At 55.4% G+C, this 22,303-nt stretch overlaps 1 protein-coding gene across 1 annotated transcript in view; it reads right to left on the bottom strand.

Annotated features, from left to right (window-relative positions):
* TNXB (tenascin XB) overlaps positions 1 to 22,303 on the bottom strand; it is a 64,364-nt gene that overhangs the window by 2,518 nt on the left and 39,543 nt on the right. The window contains 20 exon segments of the mRNA XM_053667493.1: positions 60 to 203; positions 320 to 442; positions 637 to 972; positions 1,280 to 1,567; positions 5,366 to 5,632; positions 5,635 to 5,688; positions 6,072 to 6,368; positions 7,676 to 7,826; positions 7,828 to 7,949; positions 7,952 to 7,999; positions 8,379 to 8,711; positions 13,038 to 13,361; positions 13,732 to 14,003; positions 15,128 to 15,148; positions 17,115 to 17,442; positions 17,813 to 18,136; positions 18,262 to 18,576; positions 19,316 to 19,624; positions 19,919 to 20,206; positions 21,412 to 21,481. Coding sequence (XP_053523468.1) covers positions 60 to 203; positions 320 to 442; positions 637 to 972; positions 1,280 to 1,567; positions 5,366 to 5,632; positions 5,635 to 5,688; positions 6,072 to 6,368; positions 7,676 to 7,826; positions 7,828 to 7,949; positions 7,952 to 7,999; positions 8,379 to 8,711; positions 13,038 to 13,361; positions 13,732 to 14,003; positions 15,128 to 15,148; positions 17,115 to 17,442; positions 17,813 to 18,136; positions 18,262 to 18,576; positions 19,316 to 19,624; positions 19,919 to 20,206; positions 21,412 to 21,481 — 4,414 coding nt within the window.

The following is a 22,303-nucleotide window of genomic DNA, read 5'->3' as shown; positions in this document are numbered from 1 at the left end:
ACTCCCACCCATGGCCTCATGACCCCCCTCGCCTGCCCCAGCCCGGCCGATGGCCTCACCAGTGGTGAGGAAGCCCGTGAGGGGCTCGCTCTCCTCGAAACCTCGGACAGACACCACCGTCACCTCGTAGTGAGCGCCTGGAGCCAGCCCCTCAAGCCGCTGGGTCCGGGCCTGGCTGTCCACTTGCACACTCTGTGGCTCCCCTGAAAACACGGTGGGCTTGGGAGGTTGCTAGGGAGGCCAGGAGGGGCTGCAGGGTGGGCAGAGTGGAGGGTGTGGAGACACGAGAGCCAGCGAGGGCATGGGCAAAGGGTGTTACCTCCTTCTGCCAGTTGGTAGGACACTTTGAAGCTGTCAACTCTGGACGGTGGGGGCATCCAGCTGACCCTGGCTGAAGTCTCCCCAATTTCGCTGAACTGGAGGTCACGGGGGCTCTCCAGAACTGAGGAGAGTAGTGCACCAAGGAATGATGGTGAGGGCACAGGCTGGGGGCTCCCGTGGAGGACCCCTACCCCCACCTTCCTGGGCCACTGGCTGCAGGCACAGACCCGAGCGTCCTTCTGCATTCCTCACTCCCCGCCCCTCTTGCCAGCCCCCCTCTGCCTGAGGCTCCAGCTCCCAGCCATGGGGCCTCACCTGGGCTCAGTGTACGGGCAGTGCCCTGCACACTGTCAGCATTGTGGGGCCCACGCAGGCCATACAGTGTAAGGCTGTACACGCTCCCAGGACGGAGGTCCCGAAGCACAGCTGAGCGCCGCGTCCCTGGCACTGTCACCTCCCGCTGCAGCAAGGGACGCGGATGCGGCTCCAGAGTGCTTGCTAATGGGACCCCATAGCGAAGGAGGAAGGAGTCGAAGGCCCCAGAGGGGGCCTCCCAGTTGAGTCGCAGAGAACTGGTGGTCACATCACTCACAGACAGCTGGGAGAGCCGGGGCCCTGGTTCCCCCAGGGTCTGACCGGCAGGGGCTGACCCTGCACAGAGTGGGTGGGAGAACGGTTTGAAGGCAGAAGCACACCATCCGGGTAACCTGGGGCCGGTCCCTTCTGCCACCCAGCCGGGCCCCTGGTTCCTCATCTGTAAAGTGCAGCTAATGCAGGCCTGGTACCCACGGCGAGACCCACAGTGACAGCGCCTATGTGCAGAGCCAGGGCAACCCCTCGGCCCTCTCCACGGCATCCTCATGCTCTTTCCCTGTGCTCACCACCCTGGGTGCCCCTCCCCCTCCAGGCCCAGGGGAGAAGCAGGGAGGCTAAGATGCAGGCCCTCGCCTAGTGGTACCTGTGGTGCCCTCAGCTGAGATGGGGCCCAGGCGCTTCCCTTCATGGAGGCCATAGAGGAAGAACTTGTAGGGGGTGCTCGGTTCCAGGCCCGACACAAGGACCTTGTTCTGGTCACCACCCACAAGCAAGGCCTGGGATTGGCTGTCTGTGTCCCGATACTGCACCACGAAGGAGTCGAAGGAGCCCTGGTTCACAGTCCAAGAGAGGCGCAGGGAGTCTGGAGTCCTGTCAGTCACTGCCAGCACCCCCAGGCGGGGCCCTTCGGGGGACTCTGGGGCTTCTGCGGCTGTGGGAGAAGCCCGAGAAGACGCTGAGTGCGCATGTGCGTGCGCAAGTCTGTGCAAGCCTGCACGGGCTTCGCGTGCGCACAGCAGGCCCTCTCAACGCCACTGGTCCAGCTCCAGGGTGGCTCGGGCTGAAGTGGGGACTTTACAGGTCCCGCCCATGGAAGCCAGGTAGAGAGAAGAGAGGTACTGAGGCTCTTCTAGCATTTTCCTTGTCTTGAATCTGACAAATTCCCGCTCTGGCGGTGAGGCGTGCTACACCACCATGGGTCTCCCTGGGGCCCGCACTGTGACCCCAGGGCTCCTCTCTGTGGACTCCTTTGCTTGGTCTGAATTTGTGCTGCCTCTGAGGCAGAACTGACTTGGCTGGCCCTGAGTTCGGCCATGGTCCTCCCTTTTGAGGATAGCTGAGGATGGAAGTGGCTGGCGAACAAGGGCCAGACCTGCCTCGTGGGGTGACCTGAGCTGGGCTGGCACCTCTGGAGGAGCCCCTCCCACCAACACAGCTCCTTTTGCTGGTTTCTTTGCCCCTTGCTGTTTTGTTTTCCAGTAATTTTTCCAGTTGAGAAAAGGCTTCTGACTCATCCATGGGTGGATTTTTTAACCCTACCTGGGCAAGGCCACCCTGAGGGGACGTAGGAAGGCCCCTTGGAGGAAGGGGGGGGCAGTTGAAGGGTCTGGAGATTGAGGGCTGTGGCCTCTCCCGGCCTGGCTCCTGCTTTGACTGACCCCTGGTCACTGACAGAGCTGGACCCTGGCCCCCTCCTCTGGGTTCCGGGCAGGGCTCCCTCAGGCCCCTGTTCACTCCTGCCTGTCCCTGCATCTTCAGCTCAAAGACCGGCTTGCTGGGGCCGTGCAGGACGGCCTCCCCCTCACCCGTCACTCCCAGGACAGAGACACGGCCCCGGCGCTGTCCTCCCAGGAGCCCGTGGAGCAGGAACTTGTGTTTCCTGCCAGGCTCTGAGCCACCTCTGGTGGCCTCCCGCTGGTCCGCAGGCACTGCCCCGGGCTGCCAGTCTGTGTCCCTGTACGGGACCAGGAAGGAGTCAAAGGGGCCCTGGGCCCCTGTCCACACAAGGCACAGGGAGTGTGGGGGCTCATCTGACACTGTAAGCTCCCTAGGCGGGGTGGGGGCCGCCAGTCCCTCTCCAGGGGAGCCTGGGGAGAGTGGGGGATGGGGGGTGGTGAGAAACGCTTAGAGCTGCCTTCACCTCAACCTTGGCAACTTCCAGGAGGTGTGAGGGTCTGAGAAACAGTCCCTGAGGTGTGGCTTCAAGGACAGCCACCTGAGGAGTCAGGCCTGCCCCAGTCCTGTGGACACCTTGTCTGCTCCTGCAGAGGCCACTGCCCAAACCCTTCCCTGCCCCTCCCCCCACTGTGGCCAGTGTGCATAAAAGATCATCTTACAAAGGGGGTGGTGGTGACTGGGGCTGCTGAGAAGGGTGTCAGTTTCCCCACTAACCCCAGGCCCCTGAGCAGAGATGTGGCCAGAGCTGAGAGACTCCAGAGGGTGTCTGGGTTCTGACAGTGAGGCCAGGCCCAGCAGTCAGCAGAACTCACAGGTGCCAGCACCTGGCACACCCCCTCCTTGCTCTCTGTCAGCCTGGGCCCTCCTTCCACCCACTTCCCCAGCCCTGCCCTAATCCCGGGACCTTGAAGCTGGGTGAGGAGGGGCAGGGGGAGAAGCTGGGGGCAGAGTATGGAAGAAACCCGCCGAGGGTGGGTGCTGACTGGTGGGGTTTGGGGAAGACTGTGTCCCATCACTGTAATGAGGGTTCAGGGAAGAGAACTGTGGAGTCTGAGGGCCCCTGGCCCCAGATGGCCTGTGCCAAATGTCTGGCCAGGGTGGCTTGTGGCCCTGGGGGTGGGGCGAGTGTCAGTGACTGACCCCTGCCCCCTCCTGGGGGGCGGGGGCTGAGTCACAGGCACAATGACACCGATTTCCCCATCACCTTTTTGCAGCTGAACTCTCCATACTTTCTGCCTCCTGTTACAGAGTTGGGACCAAGGGATGAGGGTATGAACGTGCATGGAGCGCCAGTATGTGTCATTCACAATCACCATGCAGACTGCGGTCCAAAGGGGCACAGCTGGCCCAGGCTGCAGCACTGGCTTGCACACGGGCCTGCATGGCTCCGGAGCCTGGGTTGTTTTTATTGCCACACCACTCAGCGAGTGGAAAAGAGAATGTGTGTTACTGCTCAGAAGAGTGCCCGGCATGCGGTAGGGACTCAATACATATTTGCTCCGGACGCTCGGGTTGTTGTCAGGCTGAAGGAGAAGAATAAGCTTCATGGGATGGGCTCAGGCCCAGCTCGGGGCTCAGATAAGAGGCAGCTCTGAGAAGGGTCGGGGCAGGGATGGAGCTTACCTGTGGTGCCCTCAGCAGACATGGGCCCAGCTGCTTCCTGCCTGCGGCCCATAGAGCAGGAATTTGTACTTCCTGCTGGGCTCCAGGCCACTGACAGGGCCCTCCAGCTGGTCCGCAGCCACAGGCACCACCTGGGACTTCCCATCCCTATCCTTGTCCTGGACCACAAAGGAGTCAAATTTGCCCTGGGGGACCACCCACGAGAGGCCCATGGAGTCGGGGGTCACATTTGTCACTGTCAGCTCCCCCAGGTGAGGAGGTTTTGTGTCTGGGACTGGAAAAAAGAGAGGTACATGGAGAATGACAGAAATCCTCAGGGCCATGTGTCAGGAAGGGGGAAGCAGAGGTGTGGGGACAAAACAGGAGCAAGGGAAGAAAGAGGGGCCCTTGGGGATAGGAGGAGCAAAGAGGAGGACAGGATGAGGGGTAAGGGGGAGTGCAGGACTGAGTTTCACTGGCCCAGTAAAGGTATGGGTCTGGAGTTCCTGAGGTCTGGAGTGTGGAGCACAAAAGGTGATGTTCCTCCTGTTACCACAAGGGGGCGAAAAATGATCAAAAGGCTCCAGGAGCAAAGGTGGTCTGTGGACCTTCCTCAAGGGTCTTTGCATCTGCAGAGAAAGGACGCTGCCTTTTTGCATCCTGCAGACCAAAGAGTAGGAATTCGAACTTGGATTCGAACAGGGGTCAGACTGGAGATGATGACTTCCCCTTGAGCACTGCCTGGGGCTGCCCCTGAACATCCCTGTACTGGAGCAGGAAGGAGTCAAAAAGGCACTGGGTCACTGTCCAGGACAGGGGCGCTGCGCTGGAGGTAACGGCTGCCACAGCCAGCACCTCCAGGCAAGGTGCCACAGGGGCTCTGTGGGCAGGGAGGCTGGAACAGAGCAGCAGAGCCTCAGGGCTCAATGGCAGGACCCTGTTCTAGAGGGGGAACATTCAAGCTAATTGCTGTACGGTGTACCTGGACCCAGGGTTTGTGTATATAAACACCCACACAACAGGTGCGGTAGGTGCCTTACATTCATCCCCCAACTCCCGGGGAAGGGCAGGTGGGGGACTGTGGGCCTGGCTGCAGGGGTTGGGACACATGTGCATAATAAACGAGCAACATGTTCAGAACAGGACATAAACCCAGAGACCCAGAATCCACATCCACATTTGAGCTACTGAATGGCCCAGTCAGGGAGGCGGAGAAAGCAAGTTAGAGGTCGGTATGGTGAAGTAAGGACAAAGCTAGATGAATGAGGTACAGGATCCATGCCCAACTGCCCCTGAAAGTGTCCCCACCAGTCCTCACTCATTCAGGGATCAGGTGAGACCCTGTTGCCCTGTGGAAAAGACCAGGGGTATGGCCTGTGTGAAAGAAGTGCTGACCCTCAAGGGGAAAGGCAGAAAGGAGCAGAACAAAACCCTGTCCATCCCCACTCACCTGTCAGGCCCACGGTGGACACGGGGCCCACACGCTGTCCCCCGTGCAGCCCATACAGGTGCATCTTGTACTTGCGTCCCGGCTCCAGGCCCCGCACGGTGACCTCGCTCTCCTCACCCCCAACACGCACCACCTGGGGCCGCCCATCCCTGTCCTTGTACTGGATGGTGAAGGAGTCGAAGCGGCCCTGGGGGAGGGTCCAGGAGAGGCTCAGCGAGTCTGGGGAGGAGTCTGTCACTGTCAGCTCCCCCAGCAGGGGCTCCTCGGGGGCTCTGGGGCCTCTGTGCTGGCTTCTGTGGGGCTGGGGGTCTCTTCCTCAGCAGCTGAGAAGGACAGACACAGGGAGGGTGAGGCAGGGTCCGTGGAGATGTCCTCAGTCTTCTCCCAAGCTGGGGTCACCACTGGACCCTGAGCTCACTGCAGAGAAGTCCCTCCTCTGCTGGGGGCTGGGGGGTCCTGCTCAGCTCAACCTCACAAACATGCACAGACCCTCAGGGTCAGCTCTGGGCAAGCAGGGCAGCCACCAGCACAGCTCACACAGGCCTTCCTCTGCCCAGGGGACCCTCTGGTCCTCAGGGAGCCCAGGGGAGGCCCCAGGGCACCATGGCTCAGCCTCCAGCAGAGGGGCCCCCTGCACCCCACCCACCCATTGTGCAGTGTGATCCCCCTGCGGGCTCCTGCTCCGGGGTGCCCACTGTCCACTCACCTGTCACCCCAAGGGCAGAGATGGGGCCCTGGCGCTGGCCATTGTGGAAGCCATACAGGTTCATCTTGTACTTGTGGTCTGGCTCCAGGCCAGAGATGGTGACCCCGTCCTCGTGTCCTGGCACCTGCACTGCCTTGGGCTGCCCATCCCCGTTCTTGTACTGGACCAGGAAGTGGTCGAACTGGCCCTCGGGGGTGGTCCAGGACAGGCGCAGGGAGTCCTGGGTGGCATCCGTCACAGTCAGCTCCCCCAGGCTCGGCTTCAAAGTAGGGCTGGCTCCCTGTTCTACTTCGGGGGCTGGGAAAAGATGCAGACAGAAGCTTTCCTGTTACTAGAAGAGTTGCTGAGACCCCAGCTTCTCCTGGCTTCTTCAGCTCTGCCACTAACCTAAAATCCACTTCCGGTTATGACCATCAAAGTCTTTCTGTGGCCTCCTTGCAGTGTGTCTACCTGGCCAGCCTCCTGCCTTAGAGCCTTTGCCTCTTCCTCTGCCCTCGTGCTCTTTCCCCAGATGTCTGCATGGCTCACGCCCATGCTTCCTTTAAGTCCTTTCAAATGCTGCTCCCCGGTGGGACCTTGCCCCCACTACCTATTTAAAGTCCCAGTCCTCCCAGTTACAACCTACCCTCTTTGTTTAGAACAAACTGCAGCAACAAATTGGAAAACAACAATTATGAAGCCACCAGAAAACTGTAGCACTCCCTGCTTACTTGAGGACATTAAGGAATGACTGTTCATTCTTGAGGTACAATAATTATCATGTGGTTATTTTTAAATAGCCTTTTTAAAGAGAGGACTATAAATATTCAGTGATGAAGTACCTTGTCTGAGATGAATGCAAAAACACTTCAGCGGTCTACCCTATAAGGAATACTATCTGGCTGTACAAAGAAATAAAGTACCGCTTGATGCTACCACATGCGTGGACCTCAAAGCACGCTCTGCGAAGGAGCCAGGCACAAGGGAGCATGAGCTGCGTGGTCCCGTCTGTGCGGTTGGCTTGGACAGGGCAGGGCTAGGCACAGAGCACAGATCAGGGCGGCCCAGGGATGGGAGTCAGAAGGGTCTACACACGGGGACTCTTCTTGGGGTGGAAGAAAAGTTCAAGAACAAGAGAGTGGTGGAGCATGCACACTCTATAAATATACTAAAAATCGATTCAGTCGTATACTGAAACGGGTGACTTTTCTCGTATGTGAACTATGTCAATAGACTTGGTAATAGGGAAGCATTCTATGGAGAGGGCAGGCAGAGATGGAGAAAAGGGCGAGGTGACTGGGCAGGAGTTGGTATCTGGAAGAAGCAGGTGATATGTGTCCCAGCCCCCCCAACTGAGTTCTTTCCAGAGTTCCCAGGCAAGGCAGAGAGCTGCAGTGGGCCAGGGCGTTATTGCCTTGGAGGGCTCAGTACCCAGGGGCCTCTCAGACGGCCAGGCGCTTTCCTGACAATCCTGCCCCCGGACCGTCACGGTCCTCGTCTGTCCAACAGGCAGTGCAGGGGTCAGGGGATGGCACTTGACTATCTGCACTGGAGAGGACTCTGGAGGCTCCACTGCTGAGACCTTTCCTGAGCCCAACCCTGGAGGCCCTTCAGCCCCCGCTCACCTGTCAGGCCCACGGTGGACACGGGGCCCACACGCTGTCCCCTGTGCAGCCCATACAGGTGCATCTTGTACTTGCGCCCCGGCTCCAGGCCCCGCACGGTGACCTCGCTCTCCTCACCCCCAACACGCACCACCTGGGGCCGCCCATCCCCTGTCCTTGTACTGGATGGTGAAGGAGTCAAAGTGGCCCTGGGGGAGGGTCCAGGAGAGGCTCAGCGAGTCTGGGGAGGAGTCTGTCACTGTCAGCTCCCCCAGCAGGGGCTCCTGGGGGGCGCTGGGGCCTCTGTGCTGGCTTCTGTGGGGCTGGGGGTCTCTTCCTCAGCAGCTGAGAAGGACAGACACAGGGAGGGTGAGGCAGGGTCCGTGGAGATGTCCTCAGTCTTCTCCCAAGCTGGGGTCACCACTGGACCCTAAGCTCACTGCAGAGAAGTCCCTCCTGGGGGCTGGGGGGTCCTGCTCAGCTCAACCTCACAAACATGCCCAGACCCTCAGGGTCAGCTCTGGGCAAGCAGGGCAGCCACCAGCACAGCTCACACAGGCCTTCCTCTGCCCAGGGGACCCTCTGGTCCTCAGGGAGCCCAGGGGAGGCCCCCAGGGCACCATGGCTCAGCCTCCAGCAGAGGGGCCCCCTGCACCCCACCCACCCATTGTGCAGTGTGATCCCCCTGCAGGCTCCTGCTCCGGGGCGCCCACTGTCCACTCACCCGTCACCCCAATGGCAGAGATGGGGCCCTGGCGCTGGCCATTGTGGAAGCCATACAGGTTCATCTTGTACTTGTGGTCTGGCTCCAGGCCAGAGATGGTGACCCCGTCCTCGTGTCCTGGCACCCGCACTGCCTTGGGCTGCCCATCCCCGTTCTTGTACTGGACCAGGAAGTGGTCGAACTGGCCCTCGGGGATGGTCCAGGACAGGCGCAGGGAGTCCTGGGAGGATCCTGTCACTGTCAGCTGCCCGAGGAAGGGCTCCTTGGGGGTCGCTGGTGCCTCCGTGCTGGGTTCTGTGACGCTGGGGGTCTCATCCTCATCCATCTGGGGAGCTAAGTAAAGAGATTGGGGGAGAGGCTTAAGTGGGGAGTTACTTTTATGGTGATGTCTATGGTGGCGACAAATTCCATCCCACTGAAATACTGTTCAAGCTGTAGCCCTTGTCACTGGCATAGTGTCCTTGGTGCAGGGAGCTGGGACAGGCTCCCAAACCCCTGTCATGTGCCCGCCTGGTGGCATAAACCTGCAGAAGGCAGTTTGGACACGTGAGCCGCCAAAATAATGCTCATGTGCTTTGACCCGATAATCTCATTTCCAGGCAGGCAGCCAAAGGAAATGATCACAAATCAGGAAAAAGCTGTGTCACAGGAATGCATGGTGGGCTTGTTTATGACGGCGACGTACGTCGAGGTACACAGAGGCCCACAGGAGGCGATCGGGTTTGCTGTGGCACTTTTGCCACAAAGCATCAAATAACCATCGAGGTGGTGATTAATGCGGGTTGTGTAGCCAATGAGAAATGCACACAGTCCGCTGGGTATAAGGGACAGTCCAAGTCAAGAATTAGATTTCTCTGCAACGTCTGAAAATGCAGAGAGGATGTTATGCACATTGTTATGAATGGTGATTATTGAGTCAGAAGGTGGTCTGACAGGAGGTGTTTTCTTCGTTCGCACACTGTCCATCATGTTGCTGTATTCTTTTCGCTAGAAAAGTACAGACTTCAAGAGACATCCTGGATTATCAATATCCACAACCTGACGGAAAATGTGGGTGGTGACATGGGTTTGCTCTACTTCATACATGTTTGGGATTCACCTTGTTAAGAAGTAAAAAACCTGAGCAGTGAATGAGAATTAAAAGCTTACCTTCGGAGTGTGGACTGTTCTCATGTCCATTTTCTTTTTTTTTTTTTAATTTACACAGATTTATTTTTTTCTTTTTCTTTTTTCTTTTTTATTGATTATGCTGTTACAGTTGTTCTATTCCCCCTTTCATTCCCCTCCACCCTACCCCCCATCCCCACCATTACCCCCCCTTTAGTTTATGACCATGTGTCTCAAGTCCTTTAGATTCTATATTTCCCATGCTATTCTTGCCCCCCCCCTTCTATTTTCTATCTACTGTCTATGCTACTTATTTTCTGTACCTTCTCCCCCCTTCTCCTCCTCCCACTCCCCTGTTGCTAACCCTCCTTGAGATCTTCATTTCTATGTTTCCACTCCTGATCTAGCTGTCCTTTTAGTTTGCTTTTGTTTTAGGTGTGGTTGTTAATAACTGTGAGTTTGTTGTCCTTTCACTGTTCATGTTTCTTTAACTTCTTTTTCTTAGATAAGTCCCTTTAACATTTCATATAATAAAGGCTTGGTGATGATGAACTCCTTGAATTTGATCTTATCTGAGAAGCACCTTATCTGTCCTTCCATTCTAAATGAAAGCTTTGCTGAATGGAGCAATCTTGGATGTAGGTCTTTGGATTTCATGACTTGGAATACCTCTTTCCAGCCCCTTCTTGCCTGGAAGGTCTCTTTTGAGAAATCCGCTGACAGTCTGATGGGGACTCCTTTGTAGGTGACTGTCCCCTTAGCTCTTGCTGCTTCTAGGATTCTCTCCTTCATTTTAATTTTGGCTAATGTAATGATGATGTGCCTTGGTGTGTTCCTCCTTGGGTCCAACTTCTTTGGTACTCTCTGAGCTTCCTGGATTTCCTGGAAGTCTATTTCCTTTGCTAGATTGGGGAAATTCTCCTTTATTATTTGTTCAAATAAGTTTTCCACTGGTGGCTGTGCCTTTCCCCCTTCTGGTACCCCTATAATTCGGATGTTAGAGCGTTTAAAGATGTCCTGGAGGTTCCTAAGACTCTCCTCATTTCTTTGAATTCTTGCTTCTTGACTCTTTTCTGTTTGACCATTATTTGCTTTCTTCTGGTCCACTCCATTGATTTGAGACCCAGTTTCCTTTTCATTGCTATTGGTGTCCTGTGCAATTCCATTCATTTCAATTAGTTTTGCCTACATATATTTGTCTAATTTGTGGCTATAATCAACCAGTTCTGTGAGGATCCTGATGACCAGTGTTTTAAACCGTGCGTCTGAGAGTTTTGCTATTTCTTCATCGCTTAGATCTATGGGCTCTGGGGCTTTGAGATCTTCTTGCGCCATTTTTGGTCTGTTCGGGCCTTTTAAGTGTGAGAAGCGGCGCCTTGGACTCCCAGGTTGCTGGGTTGTGACACTGTATGTGGGGGCGTGGTCAGAGCGGGAAAATGGCGGCACCCTCTGCTGTTTTTTACAGCTGGGTGAGGATCAGCGCCTTAGGTGGTTCACCTGGGCCGGGCCACTCAGAGTCGCTGGGTTATGACGCTGTATGTGGGGGCGTGGTCAGAGCAGGGAAATGGCGGCACCCTCCACTGCCGCTTGCTGCGGGACCCGCGCGGCCCCGGTCCAACCGCCCACTCCCTCGCCTGTCCGCCCGAGCACAAATGCACGACCACAGTCAACACGCAGCACCGCACCCCCGCTGTCTCCCCCACAGTCGCTCGCTTGGTCGCTCGCTCGGTCGCTCATTAGGTCCAACCCTATGCCTGGATTCCGCGTGTCTGGATTCCGCGCCTGAGTCCGGCTGACCGAGTCCTCCTGTGCAACCGCCGCTTCACCAGCTGCTGGTTTCGCCCCTTACCGGTCAGGCTGAAGAATTTGTTGTTAACGGACTTCCGAAAAGTTCAATTTTCCGTGTTCTGGCTGTGTTTTCTATTGCTAATATTTAGTTGTCTCTCAACTTGGTTGTGTGAGAAGGCACGGCACATCCACCTATGCCTCCATCTTGGCGGAAGTCCCCTGATGTCCATTTTCTACTGAAGCCCTATTCTCCCCTCCCGAACACTCCTGTGAACACAGGTATAGATGAGGCCCTTTGCCCGGGAGTCAGGAGGGCTGAGTGAATGGCTCCTCTGTGCGCAGTGTCCTCAGGAGAGGAGAGGGGGTGCCACAGAGCGGCTCGCTGGGCGTCACCTAGGCAGCGACCTGCCCTCCGAAGGCTCCATCCGTCTCACAGGCTCCGTGCAGAGCAACTCTCCTGACGCTCTCCCACCAGACACAACAATCTGGCTGGCAATGACTTTGAAAAGCCGGCCTGACTGCACAGTTGGGACTGAATTCACCTTGTGATTTTTCCCCCTTATTTCTTAGGGACTAGAAATTGTCTTTTGCATAATTAGAAATGAAATAAATCACAGGAGTAACTGGGGTAAAAGACAAGCAGTACAACACATAAGACATCATCTTTAAAATTTTTTCCCTGATTATAAAAGAAATGCATGTAATTTAAGAAAATGTGGATCCATGGAATAGAATAAAAGAGGGGGGAAGTTCTGGAACATTCTATTCTATCCTACAAACATACATCTTGTGGGACATGTTTCCTCCCAGTGTCCTTCCCACACATGTCATTTTCAAGTGGTTGTGGTTGACACTTTTATGTAAATTGTGGCTTCTTTTCTCAATGTAATATTTTAAATTAATTGTCTTACATTTCAATGATGACATAATTCTTCTTTTTTTTTAAAGATTTTATTTATTTATCTTCAGAGGGGGAGAGAAGGAGAGAAACATCAATGTATGGTTGCCTCTTGTGAGTCCCCTGCTGGGAACTGGCCTGCAACCCAGGCATGTGCCCTGACTGGGAATCGAACTGTGATCCTCTGATTCACAGGCCTGCGCTCAATCCACTGAGCTACACCAGCCAGGGCTATAATTGTTCTTATAGATGGTGTCAAACTATTTAACCAGCCCAATTCGGCTGGATATTGGGTTCTTTCTTCCTTCTCCTCTTTTTGTTTTTGTTTTTTGTTATAACAAAGAATGCTGTAATTAAGTTGAAAAAAAAAATTCTGGTATCGCCATGGCTGGTGTGGCTCAGTGAATTGAGGGCAAGCCTGTGAACCAAAGCGTCATTGGTTCGATTCCCAGTCCAGGGCACATGCTGTGGTTGTGGGCCAGTTCTCCAATAGGGGGTGTGCGAGAGGCAACCAAACATTGATGTTTCTCTCCCTTTTTCTCCCTCCCTTCCTCTCTCTCTAAAAAATAAATAAAAATCTAAAAAAAATTCTGGTAAGTGTGCCTGACACATTTCACCTGCGAAGATGGCTGAGCATCAGGAGGAGTCCCCGCTGCACGGGATGATGACGCTGCAGGCTGGCAGGGCCAGGCCACCAGCCATGAGCCACACGGGGGCATGAAAGGGGGGCATGAAAGGGGGGCATGAAAGGGGAGCTAAGTCAGGACCTTCAGGGGCTGGTGAAATAGCAGAGCACTCAGCGAGGCTACTGTCCATGAGAAAAAAGTAGTTCTCCCTTGAGATGCCCCAAGTACCCCCTCACTCACCTGTCAGGCCCACAGTGGACACGGGGCCCACACGCTGTCCCCCGTGCAGCCCATACAGGTGCATCTTGTACTTGCGCCCCGGCTCCAGGCCCCGCACAGTGACCTCGCTCTCCTCACCCCCAACACGCACCACCTGGGGCCGCCCATCCCTGTCCTTGTACTGGATGGTGAAGGAGTCGAAGCGGCCCTGGGGGAGGGTCCAGGAGAGGCTCAGCGAGTCTGGGGAGGAGTCTGTCACTGTCAGCTCCCCCAGCAGGGGCTCCTCGGGGGGCGCTGGGGCCTCTGTGCTGGCTTCTGTGGGGCTGGGGGTCTCTTCCTCAGCAGCTGAGAAGGACAGACACAGGGAGGGTGAGGCAGGGTCCGTGGAGATGTCCTCAGTCTTCTCCCAAGCTGGGGTCACCACTGGACCCTGAGCTCACTGCAGAGAAGTCCCTCCTCTGCTGGGGGCTGGGGGGTCCTGCTCAGCCCAACCTCACAAACATGCCCAGACCCTCAGGGTCAGCTCTGGGCAAGCAGGGCAGCCACCAGCACAGCTCACACAGGCCTTCCTCTGTCCAGGGGACCCGCTGGTCCTCAGGGAGCCCAGGGGAGGCCCCCAGGGCACCATGGCTCAGCCTCCAGCAGAGGGGCCCCCTGCACCCCACTCACCCATTGTGCAGTGTGATCCCCCTGCGGGCGCCCACTGTCCACTCACCCGTCACCCCAATGGCAGAGATGGGGCCCTGGCGCTGGCCATTGTGGAAGCCATACAGGTTCATCTTGTACTTGTGGTCTGGCTCCAGGCCAGAGATGGTGACCCCGTCCTCGTGTCCTGGCACCCGCACTGCCTTGGGCTGCCCATCCCCGTTCTTATACTGGACCAGGAAGTGGTCGAACTGGCCCTCGGGGATGGTCCAGGACAGGCGCAGGGAGTCCTGGGTGGCATCCGTCACAGTCAGCTCCCCCAGGCTCGGCTTCAAAGTAGGGCTGGCTCCCTGTTCTACTTCGGGGGGCTGGGAAAAGATGCAGACAGAAGCTTTCCTGTTACTAGAAGAGTTGCTGAGACCCCAGCTTCTCCTGGCTTCTTCAGCTCTGCCACTAACCTAAAATCCACTTCTGGTTATGACCATCAAAGTCTTTCTGTGGCCTCCTTGCAGTGTGTCTACCTGGCCAGCCTCCTGCCTTAGAGCCTTTGCCTCTTCCTCTGCCCTCGTGCTCTTTCCCCAGATGTCTGCATGGCTCACGCCCATGCTTCCTTTAAGTCCTTTCAAATGCTGCTCCCCCGGTGGGACCTTGCCCCCACTACCTATTTAAAGTCCCAGTCCTCCCAGTTACAACCTACCCTCTTTGTTTAGAACAAACTGCAGCAACAAATTGGAAAACAACAATTATGAAGCCACCAGAAAACTGTAGCACTCCCTGCTTACTTGAGGACATTAAGGAATGACTGTTCATTCTTGAGGTACAATAATTATCATGTGGTTATTTTTAAATAGCCTTTTAAAAAATGCATTTTATTAATTGTTATCCCATTTTCCCTTTATTCCCCTCCACCCTGCACACCCCCTCACACTTGCATTCCCCCCTTTAGCTCATGTTCATGGGTCATACATATAAGTTCATTGGCTTCTACATTTCCCATACTAGTCTTGCCCTACCCCCTATTTTCTACCTACTGTCTATGCTACTTATTCTCTGTACCTTTCCCCTTCTCTCTTCCTCTCACTCCCCTGTTGCTAACCCTCCATGTGATCTCCATTTCTGTGGTTCTGTTCCTGTTCTAGTTGTTTGCTTAGTTTGCTTTTGTTTTAGGTGTGGTTGTTAATAACTGTGAGTTTGCTGTCCTTTCACTGTTCATGTTTTTCATCTTCTTTTTCTTAGATAAGGCCCTTCAAGATTTCATATAGTAAGGGCTTGGTGATGATGAACTCCTTTAACTTGACCTTATCTGAGAAGCACTTTTTCTGCCCTTCCATTCTAAATGAAAGTTTTGCTGGATAGAGCAATCTTGAATGTAGGTCCTTGTTTTTCATGACTTGGAATACTTCCTTCCAGCCCCTTCTTGCCTGTAAGGTCTCTTTTGAGAAATCAGCTGACAGTCTGATGGGAACTCCTTTGTAGGTAACTCTCTCCTTTTCTCTTGCTGCTTCTAGGATTCTCTCCTTCATTTTAATCTTGGCTAATGTAATGATGATGTGCCTTGGTGTGTTCCTCCTTGGGTCCAACTTCTTTGGGACTCTGAGTTTTCTGGACTTCCTGGACGTCTATTTCCTTTGCCAGATTGAGGAAGTTCTCCTTTATTATTTGTTCAAATAAGTTCTCAATTTCTTGCTCTTCTGCTTCACCTTCTTGCCCCTATGATTCAGATGTTGGAATGTTTAAAGATGTCCTGGAAGTTCCTAAGCCTCTTCTCATTTTTAAAAAAATTCTTGTTTCTTCATTTTGTTCTGGTTGAATGTTTCTTTCTTACTTCTGGTCCACACTGTTGCTTTGAGCCCTGGTTTCCTTCCTGTCACTGTTGGTTCCCTGCACATTTTTCTTTATTTCATTTAGCATAGCCTTTATTTTTTCATCTAATTTGTGACCATACTCAACCATTTCTGTGAGCATCCGGATTACCAGTGTTTTGAACTCTACATTTGATAGGTTGGCGATCTCTTTGTTGCTTGGTTGTATTTTTTCTGGAGCTTTCATCTGTTCTTTCATTTGGGCCTTTTTTTTTTTTTTTTTTTTTTGTCTTGGCACACCTGTTACATAGTACGGGCAGCCTTAGGTGTTCACCAGGGCGGGGCAACCAACGTGGCTGCTTTTTGATGCTATATGTGGGGGAGGAATCCAAGAGGGAACAGTGCTGCTTGTTCCACTCTCTGTCAGTTTTCAATCACTTCCCCTGATACCCACAAGCAAATTGGGCCCTTCTGGTGCTGATTCTTGGGTGGGTGGGTTTGTGTGCATTCTAGGACCCTGTGTGTCTCTCCAACAAACTCTCCTGTGAGGCTGGGAGTTTCTCCTGCTGCCTCAACCCCTACCGGAGTGTTCAATCAAAGGTCTGAGGTTTTATTTCCCCAAAAAGAACCCTGGGTTGCTTGGTGTGTTCCACTCCCCAGTTATTCCTCCCGGTTTATCTGCACATGAATGTGGGACTGCCCAATCTGCAATCTGCTGCCTTGCCACGAGTCCTCTCTGCCCGGCTGCCTGTCTCCACCCCTCCTACTGGTCTGAATGAATGATTCTTCTTTAACTCCTTGGTTGTTGGGATTTGGAAGTCCCTGAATAGCCTTTTTAAAGAGAGGACTATAAATATTTAGTGATGAAGTACCCTGTCTGAGATGAATGCAAAAACACTTCAGTGGTCTACCCTATAAGGAATACTATCTGGCTGTACAAAGAAATAAAGTACCGCTTGATGCTACCACATGCGTGGACCTCAAAGCACGCTCGGTGAAGGAGCCAGGCACAAGGGAGCATGAGCTGCGTGGTCCCGTCTGTGCGGTTGGCTTGGACAGGGCAGGGCTAGGCACAGAGCACAGATCAGGGCGGCCCAGGGATGGGAGTCAGAAGGGTCTACACACGGGGACTCTTCTTGGGGTGGAAGAAAAGTTCAAGAACAAGAGAGTGGTGGAGCATGCACACTCTATAAATATACTAAAAATCGATTCAGTCGTATACTGAAACGGGTGACTTTTCTCGTATGTGAACTATGTCAATAGACTTGGTAATAGGGAAGCATTCTATGGAGAGGGCAGGCAGAGATGGAGAAAAGGGCGAGCTGACTGGGCAGGAGTTGGTATCTGGAAGAAGCAGGTGATATGTGTCCCAGCCCCCCCAACTGAGTTCTTTCCAGAGTTCCCAGGCAAGGCAGAGAGCTGCAGTGGGCCAGGGCGTTATTGCCTTGGAGGGCTCAGTACCCAGGGGCCTCTCAGACGGCCAGGCGCTTTCCTGACAATCCTGCCCCCGGACCGTCACGGTCCTTGTCTGTCCAACAGGCAGTGCAGGGGTCAGGGGACGGCACTTGACTATCTGCACTGGAGAGGACTCTGGAGGCTCCACTGCTGAGACCTTTCCTGAGCCCAACCCTGGAGGCCCTTCAGTCCCCACTCACCTGTCAGGCCCACAGTGGACACGGGGCCCACACGCTGTCCCCCGTGCAGCCCATACAGGTGCATCTTGTACTTGCGCCCCGGCTCCAGGCCCCGCACGGTGACCTCGCTCTCCTCACCCCCAACACGCACCACCTGGGGCCGCCCATCCCTGTCCTTGTACTGGATGGTGAAGGAGTCGAAGTGGCCCTGGGGGAGGGTCCAGGAGAGGCTCAGCGAGTCTGGGGAGGAGTCTGTCACTGTCAGCTCCCCCAGCAGGGGCTCCTCGGGGGGCGCTGGGGCCTCTGTGCTGGCTTCTGTGGGGCTGGGGGTCTCTTCCTCAGCAGCTGAGAAGGACAGACACAGGGAGGGTGAGGCAGGGTCCGTGGAGATGTCCTCAGTCTTCTCCCAAGCTGGGGTCACCACTGGACCCTGAGCTCACTGCAGAGAAGTCCCTCCTCTGCTGGGGGCTGGGGGGTCCTGCTCAGCCCAACCTCACAAACATGCCCAGACCCTCAGGGTCAGCTCTGGGCAAGCAGGGCAGCCACCAGCACAGCTCACACAGGCCTTCCTCTGTCCAGGGGACCCTCTGGTCCTCAGGGAGCCCAGGGGAGGCCCCCAGGGCACCATGGCTCAGCCTCCAGCAGAGGGGCCCCCTGCACCCCACTCACCCATTGTGCAGTGTGATCCCCCTGCGGGCGCCCACTGTCCACTCACCCGTCACCCCAATGGCAGAGATGGGGCCCTGGCGCTGGCCATTGTGGAAGCCATACAGGTTCATCTTGTACTTGTGGTCTGGCTCCAGGCCAGAGATGGTGACCCCGTCCTCGTGTCCTGGCACCCGCACTGCCTTGGGCTGCCCATCCCCGTTCTTGTACTGGACCAGGAAGTGGTCGAACTGGCCCTCGGGGATGGTCCAGGACAGGTGCAGGGAGTCCTGGGTGGCATCCGTCACAGTCAGCTCCCCCAGCACGGGCTTAATGGGAGACTTGGGGCTCATGGTGGAAGGTTCTGACAGTTCATTCTCGTCTTTCCTTGGAACTAAACAGAGACAGGGAGAGAGAGAAGGACCTGAGTGAGGGGAGGCGTGCACGAGGACTCTGCTGTCCCCTGGGCTCTCATGCTGTCTGTAAGGAAGCAGGGTGGGCAGAGTTCTTCTTGCTCACCTGTCAGAGATTCCACCTGGATGGGACCCAGACGCTGCCGGCCATGGAAACCGTACACATTTACCAGGTACCTGTGGTTAGATTCCAGTCCAGAGAGGGTGATGTTATTCTGGTTGCCCCCTAAACTGACAACTTGGAGTTTCCCATCCTTGTCAATGTACTGGACCTCAAAGGAGTCAAATTCTCCCTCAGTGACTGTCCAGGAGAGGTGTAGGCTGTGTGCGGTGGCTTCGTCCATAGTCAGCTCCCCGAGTTGCGGCTCAGACTCAGGAGGGTTTGGGGCCATGGTCTCAGGTCCAGTTTCCTCCCTGGGGTCTGGTGCAGAAAGACAGGTAGAGCCGGGTGATGGACTTGTTGCTGCACTAGGTCTCTCCAAGGGGAGGGCAGGAACTGAAGGCAAGTGGTCAGTGATAAAGGGAGCCAACTATTGATACACAGGGGGGAATTTCAAAAGCATGATGCTAAGTGCAAGAAGCCAAACCCAAAAGACTATGTACTGTGTGATTCTGCAATGAAAGGCTTCCAAAGTCAAAATGATCCTGATGGAAAGCAATCCACAGTGCCAGAGGCTGGCACTAGGGCACAGGCGGCAAACACAAGGCCCAAGGGCCGAATGCAGCCTCCACCCTGTTTTATCCAGCCTGGCATCTCGTTTCTACCTGGCAGCAATGCTGAGCTCCTTGCCCCTAGTTAAGGTGTAGTGATATTTATATGGTCCTAAAATTACAGTCAGCCCTTTGAAGGCAACCATAAGGCTGATGTGGCCCTGGTGAAAATGAGTTCGATACCCCTGATCTAGGGGAACTGACTGAGAGGGACACAGTGAACTTTTGGGCCCAGGGAAATGTTTTACAGCTCAGTTGAGATAATGATTTTGTGACATTGAATTATTCCCTTTAAATGGGTGAATTTTATTGTACATAAATTGTACCTCCATATAGCTAATCCCTTTCTCTAAAAGGAATATAGGGAGCTCAGAAATGGCATGGCTGGGTGAGGCCAGGAAAGCCTGGCAGGAAGGGGGAACATCTGTTCTGGCCACGGCCGCACTCACCGGTCACGGCGACGGCAGCAACGGGCCCCACGCGCCGGCCCTGATACAGCCCGTAGAGCAGCAGCTTGTACCTGTGGGAGGGGTCCAGGCCCGCGATCCTGACCTCCCTGCGGCTGCCCTCCACGGGCACCACCTGGGGCTGCCCATCCTTGTCCTTGTACTGGATCACGAAGGAGTCAAAGTGGCCCTCGGGGACCGTCCACGCAAGGCCCACGGAGTCCAGTGTCACGCTGGTCACCTGTAGCTCCTCTCCCAGATGGGGTTTTGAGGGACGCTTTGTTCTAGCATCATCCACAGCGTGCTGGGTCTCTGAGATGTAGACATAGAGGAAATGGCTGAGATGTTTCTGGAAGTTTGGGTGACTCTGAAGGGCAGGAGCAGGAGGTCTGCAGCCTGGGCTTTGATGTGTGAATCCCAAAGGGCTGGTGCTGTGGGCTTAGGCAAGGAAAGGGGGAACTGGGTCCCAGCCCGAGGGGCTGGAACCAGATAACTGTGATGGCAGCCAGCACAAAAGACCACCCATAGCCCTGGCCTGGCAGAGTGCCAGACACCTTCCCCAGGGCCTCTGGGAACAGAGGAAGCCCCTGCAGGGGAGGCCCTCACCTGTGGTGCCATCAGCAGTAAGGGGGCCGTGGCGTTTCTTGCCCAGGAGGCCATAGAGGAGGAATCTGTACTTGCGGCCACTGTCCAGAGGGGTGATGGTGACTGAACGTTCGTGACCCACCACGGGCACTATCCGGGGCCCATCCCTGTCCTTGAACTGGACCACAAAGGAGTCGAAGTGGCCCTCGGGGACCGTCCAGGAGAGGTGCAGTGAGTCCGAGGTGGGGTCTGTCACCCACAGCTCCCCGAGGCGGGGTGGCGCCCCTGGGCTGGCATCACCTTGGGCAGCTGACAGAGAGGAATAGTTCTCATGTTTATCTTTCAAAATGTCTCCTTTACTGCCTCTTGCTGGCGTTGAAAAAACCCAGAACCGCCCAAATGATCAGTGCTTCCCCCAAATCTTTCTATCACCCTCCCAGTACCACCACCATCCCCAGCTGGCCTGTGCCTCTGTCCACTTAAGCAATCAAGAGGGGTTTTCTGTCCTGGGGCACCTCTGGGAAAGGAGATTCCCTGGCTTGCAGTTTATCTTATTCCTCTGGCTGCCCAGATTCTTCCCACCAGTTAGAAACTAGTTTCCTAGCAGGTGCAGCTTGGAATGTTGTGTCCTTTTACCAAGGAACCCACTCTTTGTGATTTGACTGCCTCTGGGGAAATCCAAGTGTCCTGGGGACATCAGTCAGGTTGGGGCACAAGCTTCCTGATGGGGGCGGACAGCAGGAGGGAAGGCATGATGTTATGACGGAGGTGACCCTCACAGGCCCTGGTAGAGGGGGGCTGCCTATGTGTGAGGGGTCAGGGAGAAGGCAGGGAGCTCAGAAGGAAAGGAGTCCGGTGTCAGCCCACAAAGCCATCCTGACGCCTGGGAAGGAGCTGGCCTACTGCCTTCCTAGACAGCAAGGATGCCCAGGGCACTGTTATTGCAGGAGTTTTCTGCCAACAGGCAGCCCAGCCCCCCCTGGGGCAGGAGAGGGCCTGGACAGAAAACCAGGAAAGGGCCACAGCTGGGCAGCCAGCCCTGAGCTCCTGGGGACCTTGGTTTCTAAGGCTCCAATAGGAGGACAGGGAAGGAAAGATATGGGACCTGATGAGCCTGAGCCAATAGGGTAAGAGCTGGGCAAAAGCCAGAGGGTAGATGGCAAAACTCTGAGGAGGGGATGGTGCCACAGGGCTGAGGACCCACAGGGCCCAGGGAGGCAGAAAAGGCTCTGCTCCCTTCTCTCCCTTCCTGGTACCTGTTCCCCATGCCTCACCCTCCAGGACGGGGTCTGAAGGGTCTTCCCACTTTCAACAGCAGCAGGGATTAAGAGAAGACAGGGAGAGCCAGTGGGGGACGGACCCGGGTCTGGCCCACCGTCCTGGCTCCCATGTGCCTTGGGCTGGGCAGCTTTGCCAGGGAGACAGGAGAACAGAGGAAAGGCCTGACAGGTGTGACAGGAGATCGGACGGCGTGAAGAGGGGCCTCAGGCTCAGTGTCAGGCGGTCCCTCTCACCTGTCTCTGCCCCCACAAAGACAGGGCTGAGTCGTTTCCCTTCCTGGATCCCGAAGAGCAGGAACTTGTACTTCCTTGTTGGGCTCCAGGCCACTGACAGGGACCTCCAGCTGGTCTGTGGCCACAGACACCACCGGGGCTGCCAGACCCTGTCCTTGTACTGGACCGCAAAGGAGTCAAATCTGCCCTGGGGGACCACCCACTAGAGGCTCACAGAGTCAGGTCAGGGGTCTCGTCTGTCACTGTTAGTGCCCCCAGGTGTCACACATCCCCCCAGGCTCCTGGGGGAACTCTGTGGCTGGGGCTCCTGGGAGGGGCACTGGGGGGGAGGAAGACAAAGAACAGGGCTGAGATTTCTGGAGAGACAGCTCTCCCCACAGGGCTCTGGGCTCCCAGGACCTCAGGAGCCTCGAACTCAGATGGGAGACAGTCACATCTTCATTCTTCACTGACCACTAACTAAAATGCAGTGTTCCCTTCAGTGATGAATACAGGGAACCGGCCACGGTACATTAGCAGTGCCTGTGACTCCGTTTCCACATCAACTCAGCCACTGCCGGGACTTCACAGTATGGGTTACACTCACCACTGCTCCCAAATGTGACACTGAGTCTTGTTATTTAATGAACAAATCAAGAAGGTCCTGTGTTAAGCTTGAATCTAAAAATATTTTGATGAACTGCATATCAGTATAATTGATTTCCCTTGTAATGCTATGCATTTTATTTCCTACATTCAGAAGCATTGCCCTGAAGGGCATCCATGCTTTTCATCAGGCTCTGTGGAAAGGCAACAGTGGGGGCCGTGACCAGGAGGCGGTGAAGCCCTGGAGGCTGAGAGTGAGCTTCCAGAGGCGCCTGCATGTCTGACAAGGGATTCATGGGGTGAGTGC

This window comes from Artibeus jamaicensis, unplaced genomic scaffold, assembly GCF_021234435.1.
Source record: "Artibeus jamaicensis isolate MK-2021 breed Jamaican fruit bat unplaced genomic scaffold, CSHL_Jam_final contig_469, whole genome shotgun sequence".
In the NCBI taxonomy this organism is placed as follows: domain Eukaryota; kingdom Metazoa; phylum Chordata; class Mammalia; order Chiroptera; family Phyllostomidae; genus Artibeus; species Artibeus jamaicensis.
The sequence above is the reverse complement of the archived record's forward strand: the minus strand, read 5'-3'. Positions and strand labels throughout refer to the sequence as shown.